Here is a 21,411-nt window from a genome sequence, read left to right on the forward strand (position 1 = left end):
AATAAACACCATTCTTGTTTAATTCTCTCACACTCTCACTTTCTATTCCACACACAGAAAAAGGACACACAGAGAGGAGAGAGAGACTTTTATCTACTTTTCTACAATAATTAACAAGAGGAACATCCAAATCAAATTCAATGCGAGTTGTTTCCATAGTGAAAAAAAATATAAACGCAACTTGCAACAATTTCAACGATTTTACTGAGTTACAGTTCATAGAATGAAATCAGTCAATTGAAATAAACTATTTAGGCCCTAATCTATGGATTTCACATGACTGGGCAGGGGCTCAGCCATGGGTGGGCCTGGGAGGGCAACGAATCAGAATTAGTTTTTCCCCACAAAAGGGCTTTCATTACAGACAGAAGTACTCCTCAGTATTGGTCTCATACAATCCAGCAGGTGAAGAAGCCAGATGTGGATGTCCTGGGCTAGCGTGGTTACATGTGGTCTGCGGTTGTGAGGCTGGTTGGACGTACTGCCAAATTCTCTCAAACGATGTTGGAGGCAGCTTATAGTAGAGAAATTAACATTCAATTATCTGGCAACAGCTCTTGTGGACATTCCTGCATGCTCCCTCAAAACGTGAGACATCAGTGGCATTGTGTTGTTTGACAAAACTGCTAATTTATGAGTGGCATTTTATTGTGCCCAGCACAAGGTGCATCTGTGTCATGATCTTGCTGTTTAATCAGCTTCTTGATATGCCACACCTGCCAGGTGGATGGAATATCTTGGCAAATGAGAAATGCTTACTAACAGGGATGTAAACTAATTTGTGCACAACATTTTAGAAAAAAAAGCATTTTGTGCGTATGGAAAATGTCTGGGATATTTTATTTCAGCTCATGAAACAGGGGACCAACACTTTACATGTTGCATTTATAGTTTTGTTCAATATATTTTCTGGTGACCATATAATTAGTCTTATCTGAAAAAATATATACATTAATTGTCAAACTCAATGGAGTGACACTAGCTGGTATGAGTGATTTAATATTTAGTATTCAATAAAGCACCCAACATCACTTTGAATGAATATTTAATTTGAAAATGTATCAATCAGCAATCGATGCTCATTTTACTTTTTTAACTTGACAAACAAGTCAAAATTGAAGGTAAAAAAATAAATTATCATAATTTACATCTTGATAAATATAGCACTGGATCTTTTCATTGAAAACTCTAAACATTGTAACAATGAGGTCAAATCACAGTTGATGACGTTGAGGTATGTGCCTACCGAACATGAATGTATACTTGAACTATAACACAACATTCATAGCTATTGATATACTATTCCCATTGAAGCACAAAACCGTACAGTCAATTCCACAATACAGCATAGATCTAGTACCAGACCAAACATATATGAAATATGACAATTATTTGGAATTCCTCTGCATGCGTTTAAAACCAGAACATACTTAATCCCTATCAGTAAAGTGTATAGCCATGCTTTTAGCTATATCAATTGTATCTGGAAGAAGTTTATACTTGCTTAGTCAAAAACATTTAATTGAGTGTAGTAATAAAACTGAAGTGCTGAAACCACAGAAAGTCTCTGATAGCCTATCACAGTCAGGAAAACCAACTAAAGTGATAAACCAATCAACTACCTATGCTTACATTATAAGGCCAACAGGGTTGGAGAGTTGAGGATATCAACAGATTCAGCCTTGCCCCCTCCACTTTTGCGACCGTCAAACCCCACTCCAAAGGAGTCAAGATCAGGACAGGAGAATGTGAAAACGGACAGGTAGCTGCTACATGTGGGGGTGGAGGTCACAACAGGAGTGCTCAAGGGCTCTAGGTCATTAGACACAGATTTGTACAGGGTTTCCCAGTCCGTAACCCCAAGAGAGCCACTCAGGTCAATATCTGGGACAGAGTGGGCAGTCTCTGTGGGGACTTCCTCCTCCATGCTGGGCAGCAGATTGTCCAGGAGACCCTCCTTCATGTCCAAAGAGGGCTCAAGGTCGCAGATGTTCACTTCAATACTGGCACAGAGTAGGATGTTGGAGTTTCCAGAGATGGCTGTGGACGTGTCATTGAGGATGTCCATGTCCTGGAGCGAGGGGGCTTCCTGAGCACTGTCCTCAGGGAGTTTACCCTCCTCCGGGCTGGGGGGGAGGTCTGGAGACCTACTGGGCTCCTGGAAGATGGAATCCAATTCTTCTGTAATTTGGCACACAGGTTTATGAGTAGCGAGGACAAATTCCAGCCTCTCTTTCTCTTTGAGGAGGTTGGCTATCTCTGTCTGCAGAGCTGCTTTGTCTTCCTCCAGCTGATCAGTCTCCTTCGAAAATATCCCCAAAAAATAACACAGGAAATCTAAATCATAACCATGGATTACTGTTTAAAATGATGTACTGTGATTAACCTGATTTCTAAGGGTTAACTTACAGTTTGCAGTGAATCAGTGAGTTCCCTCCGTCTGTTGCGACATTTGGCTGCAGCCATTTTATTTCTCTCTCTCCTCACCCTCTTCTTCTCTTCTTCCTCTGGAGATAACTGTGGGGTTCAGAGAAAAACACTTGCACCTTGAAGAATCAGTCCATTTCATCTCCTAATATCATACATTCCATTGCCAAATCCCCTTCTGGAGTGTAGCAAAAGCATCTTTCTCTGCAATGCGTCTAAAAATAGACCATTGTTGCAGACTCGCTGTGACCTGAATACAAATGGACTGCCTGAGCTCAGCACACAGTCAAATACACTGCTTTTGGAGAGCATGCATTGCTGCTGCTGCTGCACTGTTAATATTGATTTAGATGTTTACACAAGTTAATGTTTTTTGTTTGATTTGCAATCCGAAAAGTGCTCTAACCTGCTCGGTTTTCCCCTTTCTGCCAGTGTTTTTTCCCCTGCTCTCGCCCGCTTTGGGTGTTGACTGGAGAGAGCTCTTTGCTTCATTGGTTTGTTTGCTACTCAGAGATGGGGAGAGAGACGTTATAATGGTCGGCTGGACCATCCATAGCAAATCCGGGGTTGTGGAAATTGCAGTCACTGTTGGAACAAATGGAGTGGCTGGTATATCCATGTCTGGGCAGAGCTCCTGCAAAGTGATACAAGTTCATTTACCACTGATGATTTAAAAAAAATCACAATTAGCTTAATTATTTTACTGCAAAATGTGTCATTTAACACATTTTATTCTAATAACAGAGACATAAGGCAATTACCACATTCGGATTGGGCATGTCTGTGACTCTATGCTGTATTGTCATGGCATGTACTATGTATGGGTTCTCTTAAAATATATCTAGCCATCTAAAAATAGTCTCCCCTGGATCGATATTTGACTTTATCACTGTTACTGACGTCAACACTGACGCAGAGATGTTGTGGAGGCTCCTGAATGGATTTATTTTTCTCAATGAACTGCTGCATCGACATGCTACATATTTGGTCTGAGGACGTGTAAATCATAATATACACAATTTTCATCCTCTCTCACTGTGGGGTGTTGCATTTTAAATATCTCACACTTCTGGAATAGGAAGGAAGGTATTTATCATATTAATAGGAATAATATGGTAGAATAATTTACCCACCCAGCATTTGACAAATACATCAATATCAATGATTTCCTATTAATATTTCACATACATTAATGTTAATAGAGATTAACACTGATAAATGATGAAAGTCAACCATATTTAAACTAATAATCGTTGACATCGTTGCGTCTGAATATTATACATCATTGCATCACAGGCATCACCACTTGATTGATTCATACCTGTGCATTACTCTCTGATGGCGAAGCTGAGGAGCTGGAGATAGAGTCGTCTTGTGTCTTCTGATAGTACGTCAGGGTGTCCCCAACAGGAGATTCGGTGCTACAGCGAGACTTTGAATCGAAGTCAGGGTTGAGAAACATGTCTTAAAAAATCCTTAGCTAAACAGAATATTCACCCTTCTCGTCAAATTGATTTTTTTCAGCAGCTTCTATTCCAGGTTTATACCTGGTAACTGATAGACTTGTGTGCAAGCCCCTCCTTTTATATTCTGACAGACTTTTATGAATGAACGGAGGCTGTACCATCTCTATGGAGGGGAGCCACTGGACAATGAAACACACATTTAGCATATTTTAAATAAACATTTGCCAAATACTCAATATCATCGCCGAGTTGCTCATTATTGTAATTTACCCCCAGGTAATTATATTGCATTTATTTCAAATGTATTTATTCAACAAATACCAGAGGAAAGTGTCATGTGTAGCATGCCCATTCATACATTCATACAGACGGACTGTGCTATTTCTTTGGTGCAAATAACAGCACACTTCAATTTCCCTATAATGCAGTTGTCTCTATATGTTTTACAGCTCACCATACATGACATTTGGCATACACAATAGGCTTCCCACTTATAATTACTTAAAAAATGCCTATATGTTTTATTATAGGATAATTACAGGCCGCTAAATCTAAAGCATTCTAAGAACTGACAAATCTGGTTGGTAAGTCATATACAGTTGAAGTCAGAAGTACACCTTAGCCAAATACATTTAAGCTCAGTTTTTCACAATTCCTGACATTTAATCCTTGTAAAAATTCCCTGTTTTAGGTCAGTTAGGATCAGCACTTTAAGAATGTGAAATGTCAGAATAATAGTAGAGAGAATGATTTATTTCAGCTTTTATTTCTTTCATCACATTCCCAGTGGGTCAGAAGTTTACATACACTCAATTAGTATTTGGTAGCATTGCGTTTAAAATGTTTAACTTGGGTCAAACGTTTCGGGGAGCCTTCCACAAGCTTCCCACAATAAATTGGGTGAATTTTGGCCCATTCCTCCTGACAGAGCTGGTGTAACTGAATCAGGTTTGTAGGCCTCCTTGCTCACACATGCTTTTTCAGTTCTGCCCACAAATGTTCTATATGATTGAGGTCAGGGCTTTGTGATGGCCACTCCACTACCTTGACTTTGTTGTCCTTAAGCCATTGTGCCACAACTTTGGTGGGATACTTGAGGTCATTGTCCATTAGGAAGACCCATTTGCTACCAAGATTTAACTTCCTGACCGGTGTCTTGAGATGCTGCTTCAATATATCCACATCATTTTCCACCCTCATGATGCCATCTATTTTGTGAAGTGCACCAGAATGGTGTTCTTTGGCTTGCAAGTCTCCCCCTTTTATCTCCAAACATAACAATGGTCATTATAGCCAAACAGTTCTATTTTTGTTTCATTAGACCAGAGGACATTTCTCCAAAAGGTACGATCTTTGTCCCCATGTGCAGTTGCAAACCGTAGTCTGGCTTTATTATGTCAGTTTTGGAGCAGTGGCTTCTTCCTTGCTGAGCGGCCATTCAAGTTATGTCGATATAGGACTCATTTTTACTGTGGATATAGATACTTTTGTACCTGCTTCCTCCAGCATCTTCACAAGGTCCTTTGCTGTTGTTCTGGGATTGATTTGCACTTTTCACACCGAAGTACATTCATCTCTATGAGACAGAATGTGTCTCCTTCCTGAGCGGTATGACAGCTGCGTGGTCCCATGGTGTTTATACTTGCGTACTATTGTTTGTACAGATGAACGTGGTACCTTCAGGCGTTTGGAAATTACTCCCAAGGATGAACCAGACTTGTGGAAGTCTACAATGTTTTTTCTGAGGTCTTGGCTGATTTCTTTTGATTTTCATTTTCTGGAATTTTCCAAGCTGTTTAAAGGCACAGTCAACTTAATGTATGTAAACTTCGGACCCACCGGATTTGGGATACAGTTAATTATAAGTGAAATAATCTGTCTGTAAACAATTGATGGAAAAATTACTTGTGTCATGCACAAAGTAGATGTCACAACCGACTTGCCAAAACTACAATTTGTTAACAAGAAATTTGTGGAGTGGTTGAAAAATGAGTTTTAATGACTCCAACCTAGGTGTATGTAAACTTCCGACTTCAACTGTAGCTGATTTCTATATGATTGTAATTACATCATACAGCATGGCAGTATAATATTAGCCTACACCATTAATATAATGACAGTTATAGTCTACACCAGCATTTTCATGCTTTTCATATTTGTAAACAACAGCTGGTGCACTATATCTAAGGAAGTCTCAAGGTTTTGCACGCCTGAGGTGGAGTATCTCATGATAAGCTGAAGACCACACTATGTGCCGAGAGAGTTTTCATCTATATTCGTCGTGGCTATCTATTTACCACCACAAACCGATGCTGGCACTAAGACCACACTCAATGAGCTGTATACGACCATAAGCAAACTGGAAAATGTTCATCCAGATACGGTGCTCCTAGTGATCAGGGACTTTAATGCAGGGAAACTTAAATACGTTTTACCTCATTTCTACCAGCATGTTAAATATGCAAACACACACAGAGATGTGTACAAAGCTCTCCGTCGCCCTCCATTTGGCAAATCTGACCATAATTTTATCCTCCTGATTCGTGCTGACAAGCATAATTAAAGCAGGAAGCACCAGTGATTTGGGTAAAAAAATTGCTCAGATGAAGCAAATGCTAAGCTACAGGACTGTTTTGCTAGCACAGATTGGAATATAATAATAATAATAATATATGCCATTTAGCAGACGCTTTTATCCAAATATGTTCAAGGATTCTTCCGATGGCATTGAGGAGTAGACCAGTCACTGGTTTCATCAATAAGTGCATTGATGACGTTGTCCCCGCAGTGACTGTACAATCGTAGCCAAAAGTTTTGAGAATGACACAAATATAAATTTTCACAAAGTCTGCTGCATCAGTTTGTATGATGGCAATTTGCATATACTCCAGAATGTTGAATTAAGAATTAATTGCAAAGTCCCTCTTTGCTATGCAAATTAACTGAATCCCCCAAAAACATTTCCACTGCATTTCAGCCCTGCCACAAAAGGACCAGCTGACATCATGTCAGTGATTCTCTCGTTAACACAGGTGTGAGTGTTGACGAGGACAAGGCTGGAGGTCACTCTGTCACGCTGATTGAGTTCGAATGACAGACTGGAAGCTTCAAAAGGAGGGTGGTGCTTGGAATCATTGTTCTTCCTCTGTCTACCATGGTTACCTGAAAGGAAACAAGTGCCGTCATCATTGCTTTGCACAAAAAGGGCTTCACAGGCAAGGATATTTCTGCCAGTAAGATTGCACCTAAATCAACCATTTCTTGGATCATCAAGAACTTCAAGGAGAGAGGTTCAATTGTTGTGAAGAAGGCTTCAGGTCACCCAAGAAAGTTCAGCAAGCGGAAGGACTGTCTCCTATAGTTGATTCAGCTGTGGGATCGGGGCACCACCAGTACAGATCTTGCTCAGGAATGGCAGCAGGCAGGTGTGAGTGCATCTGCACGCACAGTGAGGTGAAGACTTTTGGAGGATGGCCTGGTGTCAAGAAGGGCAGCAAAGAAGCCACTTCTCTCCAGAAAAAAACATCAGGGACAGACTGATATTCAGCAAAAGGTACAGGGATTGAACTGCTGAGGACTGGGGTAAAGTCCTTTTCTCTGATGAATCCCCTCTCTGATTGTTTGGGGCATCCGTAAAAAAGCTTGTCCGGAGAAGACAAGGTGAACGCTACCATCAGTCCTGTGTCATGCCAACAGTAAAGCATCCTGAGATCATTCATGTGTGGGGTTGCTTCTCAGCCAAGGAAGTGGGCTCACTTACTAAACACCTCCCTCTGCATCTAGATCCTGGACTTCCTGACAGGCCGCCCCCAGGTGGTAACACGGGTCCCCCTCAGGGATGTGTGCTCAGTATCCTCCTGTACTTCCTGTTCACTCATGACTGTACGGCCAGGCACAACTCCAACATCATCATTAAGTGTGCCGATGACACAACAGTGGTAGGCCTGATCACCGACAACGACGAGGCAGCCTAAGTTAGGAGGTCAGAGTTCTGACCGTATGGTGCAAGGACAACAACCTCTCCCTCAACGGGATCAAGACAAAGGAGATGATTGTGGACTACAGGAAAAGGAGGACTGAGCCCGACACCATTCTCACCGACGGGGCTGTAGTGGAGCAGGTTGAGAGCTTCAAGTTCCTTGGCATCTACATAGCAAACAAACTAACATGGTCCAAACACACCAAGACAGTCATGAAGAGGGCACGACAAAACCTATTCCCCCTCAGGAGACTGAAAAGATTTGGTATGGGTCCTGAGATCCTGTAAAGTTTCTACAGCTGCACCATTGAGAGCATCCTGACGGGTTGCATCACTGCCTGGTATGGCAACTGCTCGGCCTCTGACCGCAAGGCATTACAGAGGGTAGTGTGTGCGGCCAAGTACATCACTGGGGCCAAGCTTCCTGCCATCCAGGACCTCTATACCAGTCGGTGTCAGAGGAAGGCCCTAAAATTGTCACAGACTCCAGCCACCCTAGTCATAGACTGTTCTCTACCACATGGCAAGCGGTAACGGAGCGCCAAGTCTAGATCCAAAAGGTTTCTAAACAGCTTCTATATACAAGAATAAGACTCTTAAATATCAAAAAGAAGTAACAAAGACAAATAGAAACAAATTGTAGTATATAAATACGAATAAAAAAGAGAATCGAATTATAACACTTTTACACAATTGCTAACAAAAAACACACAAATAAAACTAAACTGCACAAATCCTATATCACACAAATATACAAAGATAATAACACACTTATAATGAAGAGAACCTGATTATTACACTTTTGCACTTCAAACAAGAAACACACAAACTAAATTACACAAGTGCCATCTAAACCCTGACCTTTCTTGCCTTACCGTCGCTGTGTGGAGGCTGAGGACAAGGTGTACAGTTTGTGTAAGATGCCAAAGTAACCTGTGGCATCGACAGAACATTTAGCAGCATCAGCCACAACCAGGTTCAATGTGTGAGCCCCACATGGCACAAATAGAGCTCTTGGATTAATTTCCAGGAGTCTGGCTTGGACACCTTTGTTTTTGCCTCTCATGTTGGCCCCATTATCATAAGATAAATGTTGGCCCGCGGACTCCTATGCCCCCAAAACCCCATAAAATGTTTCTTTATGTGGGGCTCCTCCTTCAGTGACACAATTCTAATCACAAGTGACAACTGTTCAGTGTGGCTGACATCTGAGTTGCAATCTAGAATGATAGAGAATCATTTTGCCAGCTTGATGTCACTCACCATTATTTAAATGACCTTGCTGCTTAACAAATCAATGAGTTCCTTCTACATTTGGTGGCCCAGGTAGCTGATGGTGTGACTCGAGGTCCCTTTTTGGATACCGTTAAGGTGCACTTTCGTGACTGGATCAAATTGTGCCATCACTTCAACCTCTTTGAGGAAATTTCCATTTGATGGAGAGTACAGTGTTTCTGTGTGTCCCCTTAATTCCAGATTTCTAATTGCCAGAGATTGCACAATAGCAGTCAGACGTGTCAACACCTCTCTCCATCTTATCCTCTCAGCTTCCATAAGTGGCATCTTGTGCTTATCAATGGTTTCCTCTTTTTAGATCCTCATTGCCTGTTCTTTCCATGTTGTCATGCAGTTTTGGTGTTCTGGACTGCTGTCGTGTGAAGTCAGCAAAGAACTTGCATGTTTCCAGTCTGTTAGTCCTGAGTATGCTAAATAAATGTTCTTCTTAGAAAATAGTTTGCAGCAGAGACAGAAGAAGCTGTTTTTTCTTTCAGAATACACCAACCAACTTCTAGGGAGATTTTCACCACTCCAGTAGGGCTTCCTGAAATCCTGGTGGTGGCAACTTCTTCCATCAGTCTCATTCCTTGGGAAAACAAAGTTAGGTGGTACCTCACGTAGTCCTCTGCAAGCTAGTTGTGTCTGAATTCTGTCAGCGGGGTCTGTAGACAGTAGTTCATTCTCAGCAGCAGGATTGGTGGGGATGCTGCTACAGGCATTTCTAATGGAGAGCACATGGGAATTCACAGCATTTATATTGGTGGAACATCCCACATTCATTTGAAGTCAGAAGTTTACCTATACAGGTTGGAGTCATTAAACTTGTTTTTCAACCACTCCACAAAATTCTTGTTAACATACTATAGTTTTGGCAAGTCAGTTAGGACATCTACTTTGTGCATGACACAAGTCATTTTTTCAACAATTGTTTACAGACAGAATATTTCACTTATAATTCACTGTATCACAATTCCAGTGGTTCAGAAGTTTACATACACAAAGTTGACTGTGCCTTTAAACAGCTTGGAAAATTCCAGAAAATTATGTCATGGCTTTAGAAGCTTCTGATGGGCTAATTGACATCATTAGAGTCAATTGGAGGTGTACCTGTGGATGTATTTCAAAGCATACCTTCAAACTCAGTGCCTCTTTGCTTGACATCATGGGAAAATAAAAATAAATCAGCCAAGACCGCAGAAAAAAATGGAAGACCTCCACAAGTCTGGTTCATCCTTGGGAGCAAATTCCAAACACCTGAAGGTACCATGTCCATCTGTACAAACAATAGTATGCAAGTATAAACACCATGGGACCACGCAGCCGTCATACCGCTCAGGAAGGAGACGCGTTCTGTCTCCTAGAGATGAACGTACTTTGGTGTGAAAAGTGCAAATCAATCCCAGAACAACAGCAAAGGACCTTGTGAAGATGCTGGAGGAAACAGGTACAAAAGTATCTATATCCACAGTAAAACGAGTCCTATATCGACATAACCTGAAAGGACGCTCAGCAAGGAAGAAGCCACTGCTCCAAAACCGCCATAAAAAAAGCCAGACTACGGTTTGCAACTGCAAATGGGGACAAAGATCGTACTTTTTGGAGAAGTGTCCTCTGGTCTGATGAAACAAAAATAGAACTGTTTGGCCATAATAACCATTGTTATGTTTAGAGGAAAAAGGGGCAAGCTTGCAAGCCGAAAAACACCATCCCAACCGTGAAGCACGGGGTGACAGCATCATATTGTGGGGTTTTTTTCCTGCAGGAGGGACTGGTGTACTTCACAAAATAGATGGCATCATGAGGGAGGAAATTTATGTGGATATATTGAAGTAACATCTCAAGACATCAGTCAGGAAGTCAAAGCTTGGTCGCAAATGGGTCTTCCAAATGGACAATGACCCCAAGCATCCTTCCAAAGTTGTGGCATAATGGCTTAAGGACAACAAAGTCAAGGTATTGGAATGGCCATCACAAATCCCCGACCTCAATCCTATAGAAAATTTGTGGGCAGAACTGAAAAAGCGCATGTGCGAGCAAGGAGGCCTACAAACCTGACTCAGTTACACCAGCTCTGTCAGGAGGAATGAGACAGAATTCACCCAATTTATTGTGGGAAGCTTGTGGAAGGCTCCCCAAAATGTTTGACCCAAGTTAAACAATTTAAAGGCATTGCTTCCAAATACTAATTGAGTGTATGTATGTGACCCACTGGGAATGTGATGAAAGAAATAAAAGCTGAAATAAATCATTCTCTCTACTATTATTCTGACATTTCACATTCTTAAAATAAAGTGGTGATCCTAACTGACCTAAGACCGGTAATTTTCACAAGGATTAAATGTCAGGAATTGTGAAAAACTGAGTTGAAATGTATTTGGCTCAGGTGTATGTAAACTTCCGACTTCAACTGTACATACCCAGTAATAATAAAATCATCATTGCTACCTACAATATGGAAACTTAAAACTTTACAAAGGGAAAATTAGTTATTTTGTTTATGTTATGCAGGGACGCACACATGAACACATGTGCGTGTACCTATACACACACACACACACACACACACACACACACGTGCGTGTGCGCACAGACACACCTGAAGAAGCAAATGGGTCTTCATCCTCATCCTCAGGCTCAGACAACATTTGTGAAGACACCTGTATGGCTGAGGAGGTGAATGGCTTCTCCACCTGAGGCTCCAAGATCATTTCACACAACCTGTGTGACTGAGGAGGTACATGGCTCCTCATGCTGGCCATTGCCAGAGGGTGCGCGAAAATATTTCAGAAGTTCCCCTGAATTTGTATTGAAATACAGTACATGAGTCTGACACCCTAAATACATTTGTTGCACAATTAAATATACATGTCATTATGCACAATTGATCAAACTTTCAGAATAGTAACCAAACGGAACATACAACCTGTTTGGCTAATTCATGGCAAAAGACACACCAAAAGACTCAATATATCACAAAAGATACAAAATATCAGCATAATATAGACATATTTTAAGTTAGCCTACAGCATTGGAAATTCATCTTACTGAACTCAGGACCTAGTCAATAAAATCAAAGAAAACCTTTATGATGTCACATCAATGAAAGTTAAACAAATCAATAATGTGCTATGTAGGTTATAATCTTTTTGCTGCAGGCTACACACATCATCATGATGAAACTGTGTGAAATTATACCCAATGTTATGTAAGCTAGTTAAACAGAAAATGGAATAGCATAGCAAGCAACATAGCAACATAGGCTATTTAAAAAAAAAAATATATATATATATATCACCTTTATTTAACTAGTTAGGCCAGTTGAGAACAAGTTCTCATTTACAACTGCGACCTGGTGTCACGTTCTGACCATAGTTCCTTTGTTTTGTCTTTGTTTTAGTATGGTCAGGGCGTGAGTTGGGATGGGCAGTCTGTGTTCTTTTTTCTATGATTTGGGATTTCTGTGCTTGGCCTGGTATGGTTCTCAGAGGCAGCTGTCAATCGTTGTCCCTGATTGAGAACCATACTTAGGTAGCCTGTTTTCACCCTTGAGTTGTGGGTGATTGTTTTCTGTTGAGTGTTTGTATCTGCACCAGACAGAACTGTTTTGTGCGTTCACTTTGTTGTTTTTGTTCAGTGTTCATTTACTTTATTAAAAAGATGGACACTTACCACGGTGCGCATTGGTCCTCACCTTCTTCCACCACCAACGGCCGTTACACCTGGAAAAGATAAAGCAAAGCAGTGCGACAAAAACAACAACACAGAGTTAGACAAACTTATAGTCAATAGCACAATAGAAAAATCTATACACAGTGTGTGCAAATGAGGTAAGATTAGGGAGATAAGGCAATAAATAGGCCATAGTTACAATTTACCAAATTAACACTGGAGTGAAAGATGTGCAGATGATGATGTGCAAGTAGAAATACTGGTGTGCAAAAGAGCAAAATAAAAAGTAAATAAAAACAATATGGGGATGAGGTATGTAATTGGATGGGCTATTTTCATATGGGCTGTGTACAGCTGCATCTGTCAGTAAGCTGCTCAGATAGCTGATGCTTAAAGTTAGTGAGGGAGATAGAAGTCTGCAACTTCAGCGATTTTTGCAATTCGTTCCAGTCATTGGCAGCAGAGAACTGTATGGAAAGGTGGCCAAAGTAGGTGTTGGCTTTGGGGATGACCAGTGAAATATACTTGTTATGGTGACCAGTGAGCTGAGATAAGGCGGAGCTTTACCTAGCATAGACTTATAGATGACATGGAGCCAGTGGGTCTGGCGACGAATATGTAGCGAGGGCCAGCTGACAAGAGCATACAGGTCGCAGTGGTTAGCGGTATATGGGGCTTTGGTGACAAAACGGATGGCACTGTAAAAGAATGCATCTAGTTTGCTGAGTAGAGTGTTGGAGGCTATTTTGTAAATTACATCGCCGAAGTCGAGGATCGGTAAGATAGTCAGTTTTACGAGGGTATTTTTGGCAGCGTGAGTGAAGGAGGCTTTGTTGCGAAATAGGAAGCCAATTCTAGGTTTAATTTTGGGTTGGAGATGCTTAATATGAGTCTGGAAGGGGAGTTTACAGTCTAGCCAGACACCTAGGTATTTGTAGTTGTCCACATGTTCTAGGTCGAAACCGTCCAGAGTAGTGATGCTAGTCGGGCGAGCGGGTGCGGGCAGCAATCGGTTGAAGAGCATGCATTTAGATTTAATAGCGTTTAAGAGCAGTTGGAGGCCACGGAACAACAGGCCTCGATTTGACACTGAACTCTATCTGAGTAGTAGTTGCTGAACCAGGCGATGCAGTCATTTGAGAAACCAAGGTTGTTGAGTCTGCCAATAAGAATACAGTGATTGACAGACAGCTCGGAAACCGGATTGCACAGCGGAGAAAATGGTCAGTGATCTGTTTATTAACTTGGCTTTCGAAGACTTTAAAAAGGCAGGGCAGGATGGATATAGGTCTGTAACAGTTTGGGTCTAGAGTGTCACCCCCTTTGAAGAGGGGATGACCGAGGCAGCTTTCCAGTTTTTAGGAATCTCGGACGATACGAAAGAGAGGTGGAACAGACTAGGGGTAATAGGGGTTGCAAAAACGGCAGCGGATAATTTTAGAAAGAGAGTGTCCAGATTGTCTCGCCCAGCTGATTTGTACGGGTCCAGGTTTTGCAGTTCTTTCAGAACATCTGCTATCTGGATTTGGTGAAGGAGAAGCTGGGGAGGCTTGGGCAAGTAGCTGCGGGGGATGCAGAGCCGTTGGCCAGAGTTGGGGTAGCCAACTCTGTGGTTTATTTGGTAGCATTTCGTAGTGTGACTGATTTTACTAATTGCATTAGTACCGTACAAAGTTAAGAGGTGCCCTATTTGATAGCTTCTCCGCTCCCACTACCTCGGGCTTCCAGTGGGGAGACCTGAGGTCAACCCACCCCCATCTTTTACTTCTGAGTGGGAGACCTTCCCAGGCAGTAAGTAGCCTGCCTAGCTCACAAACTAGAATCAGGGCACCCACTCCGAAAAAGGTTCATTGACCCACAGTCCCACACGGTGACATGATATCATAGACGTGACGTGCAAATGAGCGATATAAAACCAATCGCGCAAATGTCACCATTCCAAATGTTTTGGTGCAGGCGCCCGGTGCCGAGCTCTGCTCGATCTACCAGTAATTAACCATTAAATAACATTATTAGTATTTGCATTTATTTCGTAGTTATTACTAGAAACGGTGCAAGTCGAGTAACTGAAAATACAATGGGTACAAAGCAGCAACAGTATTACGGTTTTTTGATAATGTTGACGATGTTGCGCACTTTGCGCTTGTAAAAAAGGGCTGCGGGGCGATGCGATCACGTGACCTAACCCGGAACTGAGCATCATTTCGTGTTTTTGTTTTTTTGCATCATTTAGTATCGAACTAGCTTGGTGGTGACTGACTGTAGCGTACAGAGCCAGCTACAGCATGTCTAGATTTTGTATATTACTAATACTTGTTTCTGTGATTTTTGATTCGACCTTTTCTATTACGTTCTATTTACCGGTGAATCTTAGAAAATGTTTGCGGGAAGAGATCCACAAAGACGTGCTGGTTACAGGCGAATACGAAGTTAGCGACCAACCAAATGCGAAAACCAATCTCAAGGTAACACGTATAACGCTAGCTAGCTTGCTAACGTTAGCAAGCTAGCTAACGTTAGCTAGACTGTATCAAATCAGTGTTAGCGTAACTTTTTGACACGGAAGCCTCGAATATGTAACTTACACCACCTAGCTAGTATCAAACAATGCCAATAGTTACATTTTCACTGGGCAGGTCTGGGTTAAGTAGCTACTAGCGGCTAACCGGTACGGCTAACCAGTATAGAACAGCCACTGGCTAATGTAGTTAGTTAGCTAGCTAGCCAAATAAAATGCTGCCAGCTTGGTTTAACTGAATACTGCAAAGGACTTCAATAGCCATCAATATCAAGATGCAAGTATTAAACATGATGTAGCTAGGGTTTAAAAATGTAAACGCGTTAGCTAGTTGACTTAGATTCATGCATGTCTATATTGGTCAAACATGTGCAATTTACCTACCACGTTTAATTATTTTCCATTTCAGATCACAGATTCATCAGGTCACACCTTGTACTCCAAGGAGGATGCTTCAAAGGGAAAATTTGCCTTTACAACAGAGGACTATGATATGTTTGAGGTTTGCTTTGAAAGCAAATCCCCCCTAGGTGAGTGTGTTTTTAACCAGATGTGTCACAGATGTGGTCTAATGTATCAATGGGCCTGGGTTGTTTAAGTTAAAAGCTTGGAGTATATATGATTGAAGACAATTTGCAGACTGGGCTGGATTTGGCAGTGGGAAATAGTCATTTCCCAGCCTGGTCTCATAGACTAGACGTAACACTGAAATTAGTATGATATGCTGCGTTCGTTACATAAGACAGAAGGCAATATAAAACAAGAACAAAAGGAGGAAGGGATGGTGGATGAGAGGGTGTACAACGGGGACTACTTTTTAGCTACTTTGCAACTACTAACTCACCCTTTAACCTAACCTTAACCCAACTCATTTTAGCCAGCTAGCTATCGTTAGCCAGCTAGGAAACGTTTGCCTTAGTTACCTAGCTAACGTTAGCAACAACAAATTGGAATTTGTAACATACATTTAGCAAATTCGTGGCATATTGTACGATCTGTAAATTGTACCATGTCATATACAAAAATAACTGGTGAATTTACATACATAATATGAAGTGCTCTGAGAGCAGGCTGCATTTCCTGGAATGTTTGGCCCGTGTACAATAATTATTTTCATTCTGTGATGTGGTCTAGGTACTGGAAGGGTCCCAGACCAGCTAGTCAATTTAGACATGAAGCATGGTGTGGAGGCAAAGAATTACGAAGAGGTAAGTGCCAACTGCCCATCCGCCTTTCTCCAGGTCCATCTGGATCAGATTTGTTGTGGCTTGCCATGAGTCGGCATGAGGTCTCAACATTAGAACATACAAACAATGTGAAAAAGATGGCTAAGCTTTCTCCATTTCTTGTTTGTATTGGAAATTAAGAAATATTGACTTTCTCTTAACTGTCAACTTCTGAAAGCATTGTAGCTGCTGTGCATTATGAAGACTTAAACATGCTGCATAAAATCCTTGCATGCTCACACAGATCTTTATCCAGTCCACGATGCATATGTCATACACTAATTCTATGTCCTACCCTATTAATGTGATTAAGTTTATCCAGTGGTGAATTAAGCAATTAGGCATGAGGTGGTGTGGTATATGGCCAATATACCACAGCTAAGGGCTATTCTGGATACAGCCCCAGAGGTGCCTTATTGCTATTATTAATTGGTTACCAATGTAATTAGAGCAGTAAAAAAATATGTTTTGTATAGGGTCTGATATACCACAGCTGTCAGCCAATCAGCTGGTTAAATAAAGGTGGGAAAAAAAATCTGCATTCAAGGCTCAAACCAACCAGCGCATAATCATGGGTTTATTATGTATGGTGCTCTTTTTCAGATTGCAAAAGTTGAGAAGCTGAAGCCCCTAGAAGTTGAGCTAAGACGCCTCGAGGACTTATCGGAGTCCATTGTGAATGATTTTGCCTACATGAAGAAGCGTGAAGAAGAAATGAGGGACACAAATGGTAAGTGATGTATGAAAGAAAAGTAGAACTTATGGTCCAACTTTTCACTCTCCCAGAAAATGGTCAGTGTTTCATATGATTCACAATCTTTCTTTGGCTGGTCTTGTGAAAGGAGTAAAACCTTGGTTTAAATGAACTCACACCTGTTATTCAGTTAAATATATTTTCCCTCACATTGCAGAATCCACCAACACGCGTGTCCTGTACTTCAGTATCTTCTCTATGTGCTGTCTAATTGGGCTGGCAACATGGCAGGTCTTCTACCTGCGGCGTTTCTTCAAGGCGAAGAAGCTGATTGAGTAAACCAATCAATGAAACGAGGACCATCATGTTGAGGACTTTTGGGAAATGGTGTTTGCTGTACAATTTGTGAAACAACTGGTTTTTTTTGGATGGGGGGGGGGGTCTCCCTTTACAATTTAAATGTAAAATGATTTGTCTTCTTTCAGCTTCAGTTTTTTACCAGCCCCTCATCTCTGGCACTATTTGTTTTTATTAGAAATACAACCAAATGTACTTTGATACATATTGGTCTGATATTTTCTCATTCAATATTCTTGTTACTATTTTTGTTGTTGTAGTAAATGACTAATACTGTATGAAAATAAACATTACATGTTTAATGAGTGCACAAAAACTCCCCTTCAAACATTCAGATATTGTTAGGTGAAAATAACATTTCCCCAATATGTCAGGTACATGGTTGTTTTTTATTAAAAAACGTTTTCACTTTGATCTCATTTTGGGTGTCTATTTTGTATTTTTCTGTAGCTATAAAGGCATTAAAAAAGGTGAAAAGATCAGCAATGACAATACATTTCTCATTTAATGAGGGAAATCTCTTGGCAGAAATCATATTTAGATTGATATTTTATTTGACAATGTAGACATCTATTTCCATATAGTTCCCAGGCTTTGTACATTCTTTTCAGTTTTCTTAAGTTTGGTTTGGGTTCTTGTGAAAAAATAATTGTTTCCAAGTAAAATTAAGTTTAGCATAGAGCAAATTCTGATTGTGGCACAAGACTGTCATTGGTATTTTTGTTAAGAGGAATATTTAGTGGAGCAGAGTACTGTTTTACTTAAGTCTGCAGTGACAGCATCATTAAACAGGTTAGCTAATCATTATTCTGTGTATGTCTATTGCGGTACCTCTTGATCATTCAAGTGACGTACGTTTACCATCTGGGCAATGGATGGGTGGCCGTGGGCTCACTGGAAGGGTAACTGGCATGAAGATGGAGCTTACCAGGCTGCAACACTCCCTACGGAGGCAGTCACTGAATTTGATTGCAACTGTTTGCGACTTAACGGCAATTATACTTGACCATGACAGTAATTGTACCATAAGGAACTAATGAGCAACTTATACAAAGTATGACTACTCAATAAAAAATGAATTGAAATGAGATTGAGGAATGACACACCACGACATGCAAAGGAGGCGAGGACTTTAAGTACATTAAGAGGCCATGTCCCTCCATGCCAGTTGAACACAACTGAGATCAAGGGAATAAAAAGCACATACTGACCAAGAGGAATTAACTCTCATATCAATACACAACTTATTTGGTGAAATTGATCCTTCCTATTGATTGGTCTTTCAAAGAAGGTAGCAGGAACACCATTGTCTTTTTAAGATAGTGCAAGAGTACAGACTATTCATGCTCACCTCAATCTGCTTTTGAAGGTACTCCTGGTGGGAAGTTGCATGAGGAGAAAAACTAAGGAGGGAAATAAATAGGAATGAGTTGCTAATTTAAATTATGGAAATATTGAAGGGTACAATAATTTTGCTTACTACGAGAGGTGGTATACTTCTCATCTCCACTTTGGGCTTGATGATGGACTGCCTCCCATTGCAAAGTTCCTTGCTCTCCTTCTCTGTGAAACACATTGGCACGTTCTCCATCAGCACCTGGGGATCTCCTGTCTGCGAGAACCGCAACTCCAGGCCCCCTGAAGAACAGCTGGCAGAACCTGTAGGAAGGAACATTCCATAATCCATTGTCAACAGAGGAGAAGCTGTGACACCACCAATAATGAGCCAAAATAGACCCTCACTCCAAATTAATGGAGCTATTTCCATGCCAACAGAAATTGTACTTAAATTCCATACTTTTACATTTGTATTAGGATATTGAATTTGAAATAAATATTTTGGAATTTGTAATGCACAAATTGAATAATTGAATACATTAAATGATCTTGTATGTCATTAATTGAAACTGAATTGAATGAATATAGCATTGATATTCAAATTCAATATTTATATATTCAGTTTCAATATGGTAAAAATTGCATTAATTGTATTTGTATCAAGTTTACAAACTATTATTACAAGTTGATCAAAGTTTTATACTCAAAACATTTGACCCAAGTTAAACAATTTAAAGGCAATGCTATCAAATATTAATTGAGTGTATGCAAACTTCTGACCCACTGGGAATGTGATGAAAAATAAAATCTGAAATAAATACTTTTCTCTTCTATTATTCTGACATTTCACATTCTTAAAATAGTGGTGATCCTAACTTTTAGGATCAGATTGAGGTTGTAAACTCAAATATCTTGGAATTTGAATTGATGATGGCCTCTCTTTTAAATTGCATATTCAACAATTTACAAAATTGAAGCTGAAATTGGGATTTTGTTTTATTTTAGGAATAAGGCCTGTTTTTCTTTTGAAGCCAGAAGGAGGCTAGTATCAGCTAGATGTATGCCTTTACTAGACTATGGGGATATTTTATATATGAATGATTCCACTTAGTGTTTGAGACCAATTGGCACTCTTTACCATGGCACTTTGAGACTGCAAAACCATTACGCACCACTGGACTTTGTATACCAGGGTTGGCTGGCCTTCTCTAGTCACTCGTAGGCTCAGTCACTGGTATACTTTTATTTACAAAGCCATTTTGGATTTACTACCTTTTTATTTGGGCATTTTTATTGTTCAGACATGTGGTGGGTACTCTCTTTGTTCGGCTGGACTTTATCCTGCTAACTGTTCCAAATGTCCGAACTGAATTTGGTAAAAGGGCTTTTATGTACTCTGCACCATTGTCTTGGAACACCTTACAAGATACTTTTAAACTGGAAGAACTTGTCCCGATTGGTGGTTTTAAATCACTGATGAGGGATTTTGAGGCTGGTTCCCTGACCTGTCAACATTTTTAATTGGATGTTTTTTTTTTAAATGTTGTTATACTCTTGTGAATGCAATGGTTTTTACTAGATTACTTGTAGTTTTTCATGTTGTCTGTCTGTAATTTTTTGTAATGACTTGGTGCTGCCTATCTTGACCAGGGAGCTCTTGAAAAATAGATCTCAATGAGCCCTTCCTGGTTAAATAAAGGTTAAATAAAAAAATTAAAAACTGACCTAAAACAGGGAATTTTTTACTAGGATTAAATGTCAGGAATTGTGAAAAACTGAGTTTAAATGTATTTGGCTATGGTGTATGTACATTTCCGACTTCAACTGTATGTATTATCGGCTGATATTGTCCTTTTACTGCTATATCGGTATAGGAAGATAATTCAACTTTTTAATTTCCCTGCTGTAAAACGGTATATCCGCAGATATTTTGGTATCTGTACATTTTGTCCCCCCCCCCCCAAAAATCAGAATCGGTATCGGACCCAAGAAAACAAATGTGTCTGCCTCTAGTGACATGAGTTTATGTGGCCCATCCCCCTTTAGCCAGGCCTTATTCTGATATTTGTTAGTTTAGGGGGTGTCTCACAATATCTATGCATTCTACCACTTTTGCAGTAAACCATTTTTACACTAGCATCCATTTCATAAATGGGAGATATTAGAGGTGTGAAAAAACATGGTTGTGTTTTGTTCTACCTTGGGGAGAGGTATCTCCCAAAAACTGGAGGCCTTTCCACTAGCTTATTTTACCTCCTCCTTGAAGAGACACATCCAAGTCACAGGACCAATACCTAGGCGTTAGCTAAGCATACTACCAAAGTCTTAAGCCTGTCAGTCACGTTACCCTCATAACGAATACCCTTGCCGGAGACTTGGTCCTTCTGTGGCTCAGTTGGTAGAGCATGGCGCTTGTAACGCCAGGGTAGTGGGTTCGATTCCCGGGACCACCCATACGT

General features: G+C 40.6%; 2 protein-coding genes across 4 annotated transcripts; one reads left to right on the forward strand and one right to left on the reverse strand.

Annotated features, from left to right (window-relative positions):
- Nucleotides 1-73: 73 nt before the first annotated feature.
- On the reverse strand, nucleotides 74-15,839 carry LOC118362495 (protein c-Fos-like). Of its 3 annotated transcripts, XM_035742868.2 has the most exons (7): nucleotides 15,722-15,755; nucleotides 12,820-12,869; nucleotides 11,747-11,945; nucleotides 3,749-3,859; nucleotides 2,834-3,061; nucleotides 2,410-2,517; nucleotides 74-2,302 (listed from the first exon to the last, which is right to left on the reverse strand). In XM_035742868.2, exons 3-7 carry the CDS (start codon nucleotides 11,774-11,776, stop codon nucleotides 1,634-1,636), a joined length of 1,146 nt encoding a protein of 381 aa, XP_035598761.1. In that variant the 5' UTR covers nucleotides 11,777-11,945; nucleotides 12,820-12,869; nucleotides 15,722-15,755; the 3' UTR covers nucleotides 74-1,633. The 3 variants fall into 3 exon arrangements, with proteins under 3 accessions (XP_035598761.1, XP_035598763.1, XP_035598762.1); XM_035742870.2 differs by lacking the exon at nucleotides 11,747-11,945 and having other exon boundaries at nucleotides 15,722-15,839; XM_035742869.2 differs by lacking the exons at nucleotides 11,747-11,945; nucleotides 12,820-12,869; nucleotides 15,722-15,755 and having other exon boundaries at nucleotides 3,749-3,991.
- On the forward strand, nucleotides 15,029-18,028 carry LOC118362497 (transmembrane emp24 domain-containing protein 10-like). Its single transcript, XM_035742871.2, has 5 exons — nucleotides 15,029-15,284; nucleotides 15,747-15,867; nucleotides 16,472-16,545; nucleotides 17,167-17,293; nucleotides 17,475-18,028. The coding sequence occupies exons 1-5, from the start codon at nucleotides 15,105-15,107 to the stop codon at nucleotides 17,594-17,596; spliced, it is 624 nt and encodes a 207-aa protein (XP_035598764.1). The 5' UTR covers nucleotides 15,029-15,104; the 3' UTR covers nucleotides 17,597-18,028.
- Nucleotides 18,029-21,411: the final 3,383 nt, after the last annotated feature.

The sequence above is a fragment of the Oncorhynchus keta genome, chromosome 29, assembly GCF_023373465.1.
Source record: "Oncorhynchus keta strain PuntledgeMale-10-30-2019 chromosome 29, Oket_V2, whole genome shotgun sequence".
NCBI lineage: Eukaryota > Metazoa > Chordata > Actinopteri > Salmoniformes > Salmonidae > Oncorhynchus > Oncorhynchus keta.

What these genes read in the sequence shown, in the direction of transcription:
- LOC118362495 (XM_035742868.2), bottom strand. Translation starts at nt 11,776, where the DNA reads ATGAGGATGAAGACCCATTTGCTTCTTCAG. An exon ending in CATCAGAGAGTAATGCACAG is followed by an intron (nt 3,062 to 3,748) that starts GTATGAATCAAT and finishes ATCACTTTGCAG; the next exon opens with GAGCTCTGCCCAGACATGGA. An exon ending in GAAAGGGGAAAACCGAGCAG is followed by an intron (nt 2,518 to 2,833) that starts GTTAGAGCACTT and finishes TGAACCCCACAG; the next exon opens with TTATCTCCAGAGGAAGAAGA.
- LOC118362497 (XM_035742871.2), top strand. Translation starts at nt 15,105, where the DNA reads ATGTCTAGATTTTGTATATTACTAATACTTGTTTCTGTGATTTTTGAT. An exon ending in ATGCGAAAACCAATCTCAAG is followed by an intron (nt 15,285 to 15,746) that starts GTAACACGTATA and finishes TTTCCATTTCAG; the next exon opens with ATCACAGATTCATCAGGTCA. An exon ending in AGAAATGAGGGACACAAATG is followed by an intron (nt 17,294 to 17,474) that starts GTAAGTGATGTA and finishes CTCACATTGCAG; the next exon opens with AATCCACCAACACGCGTGTC.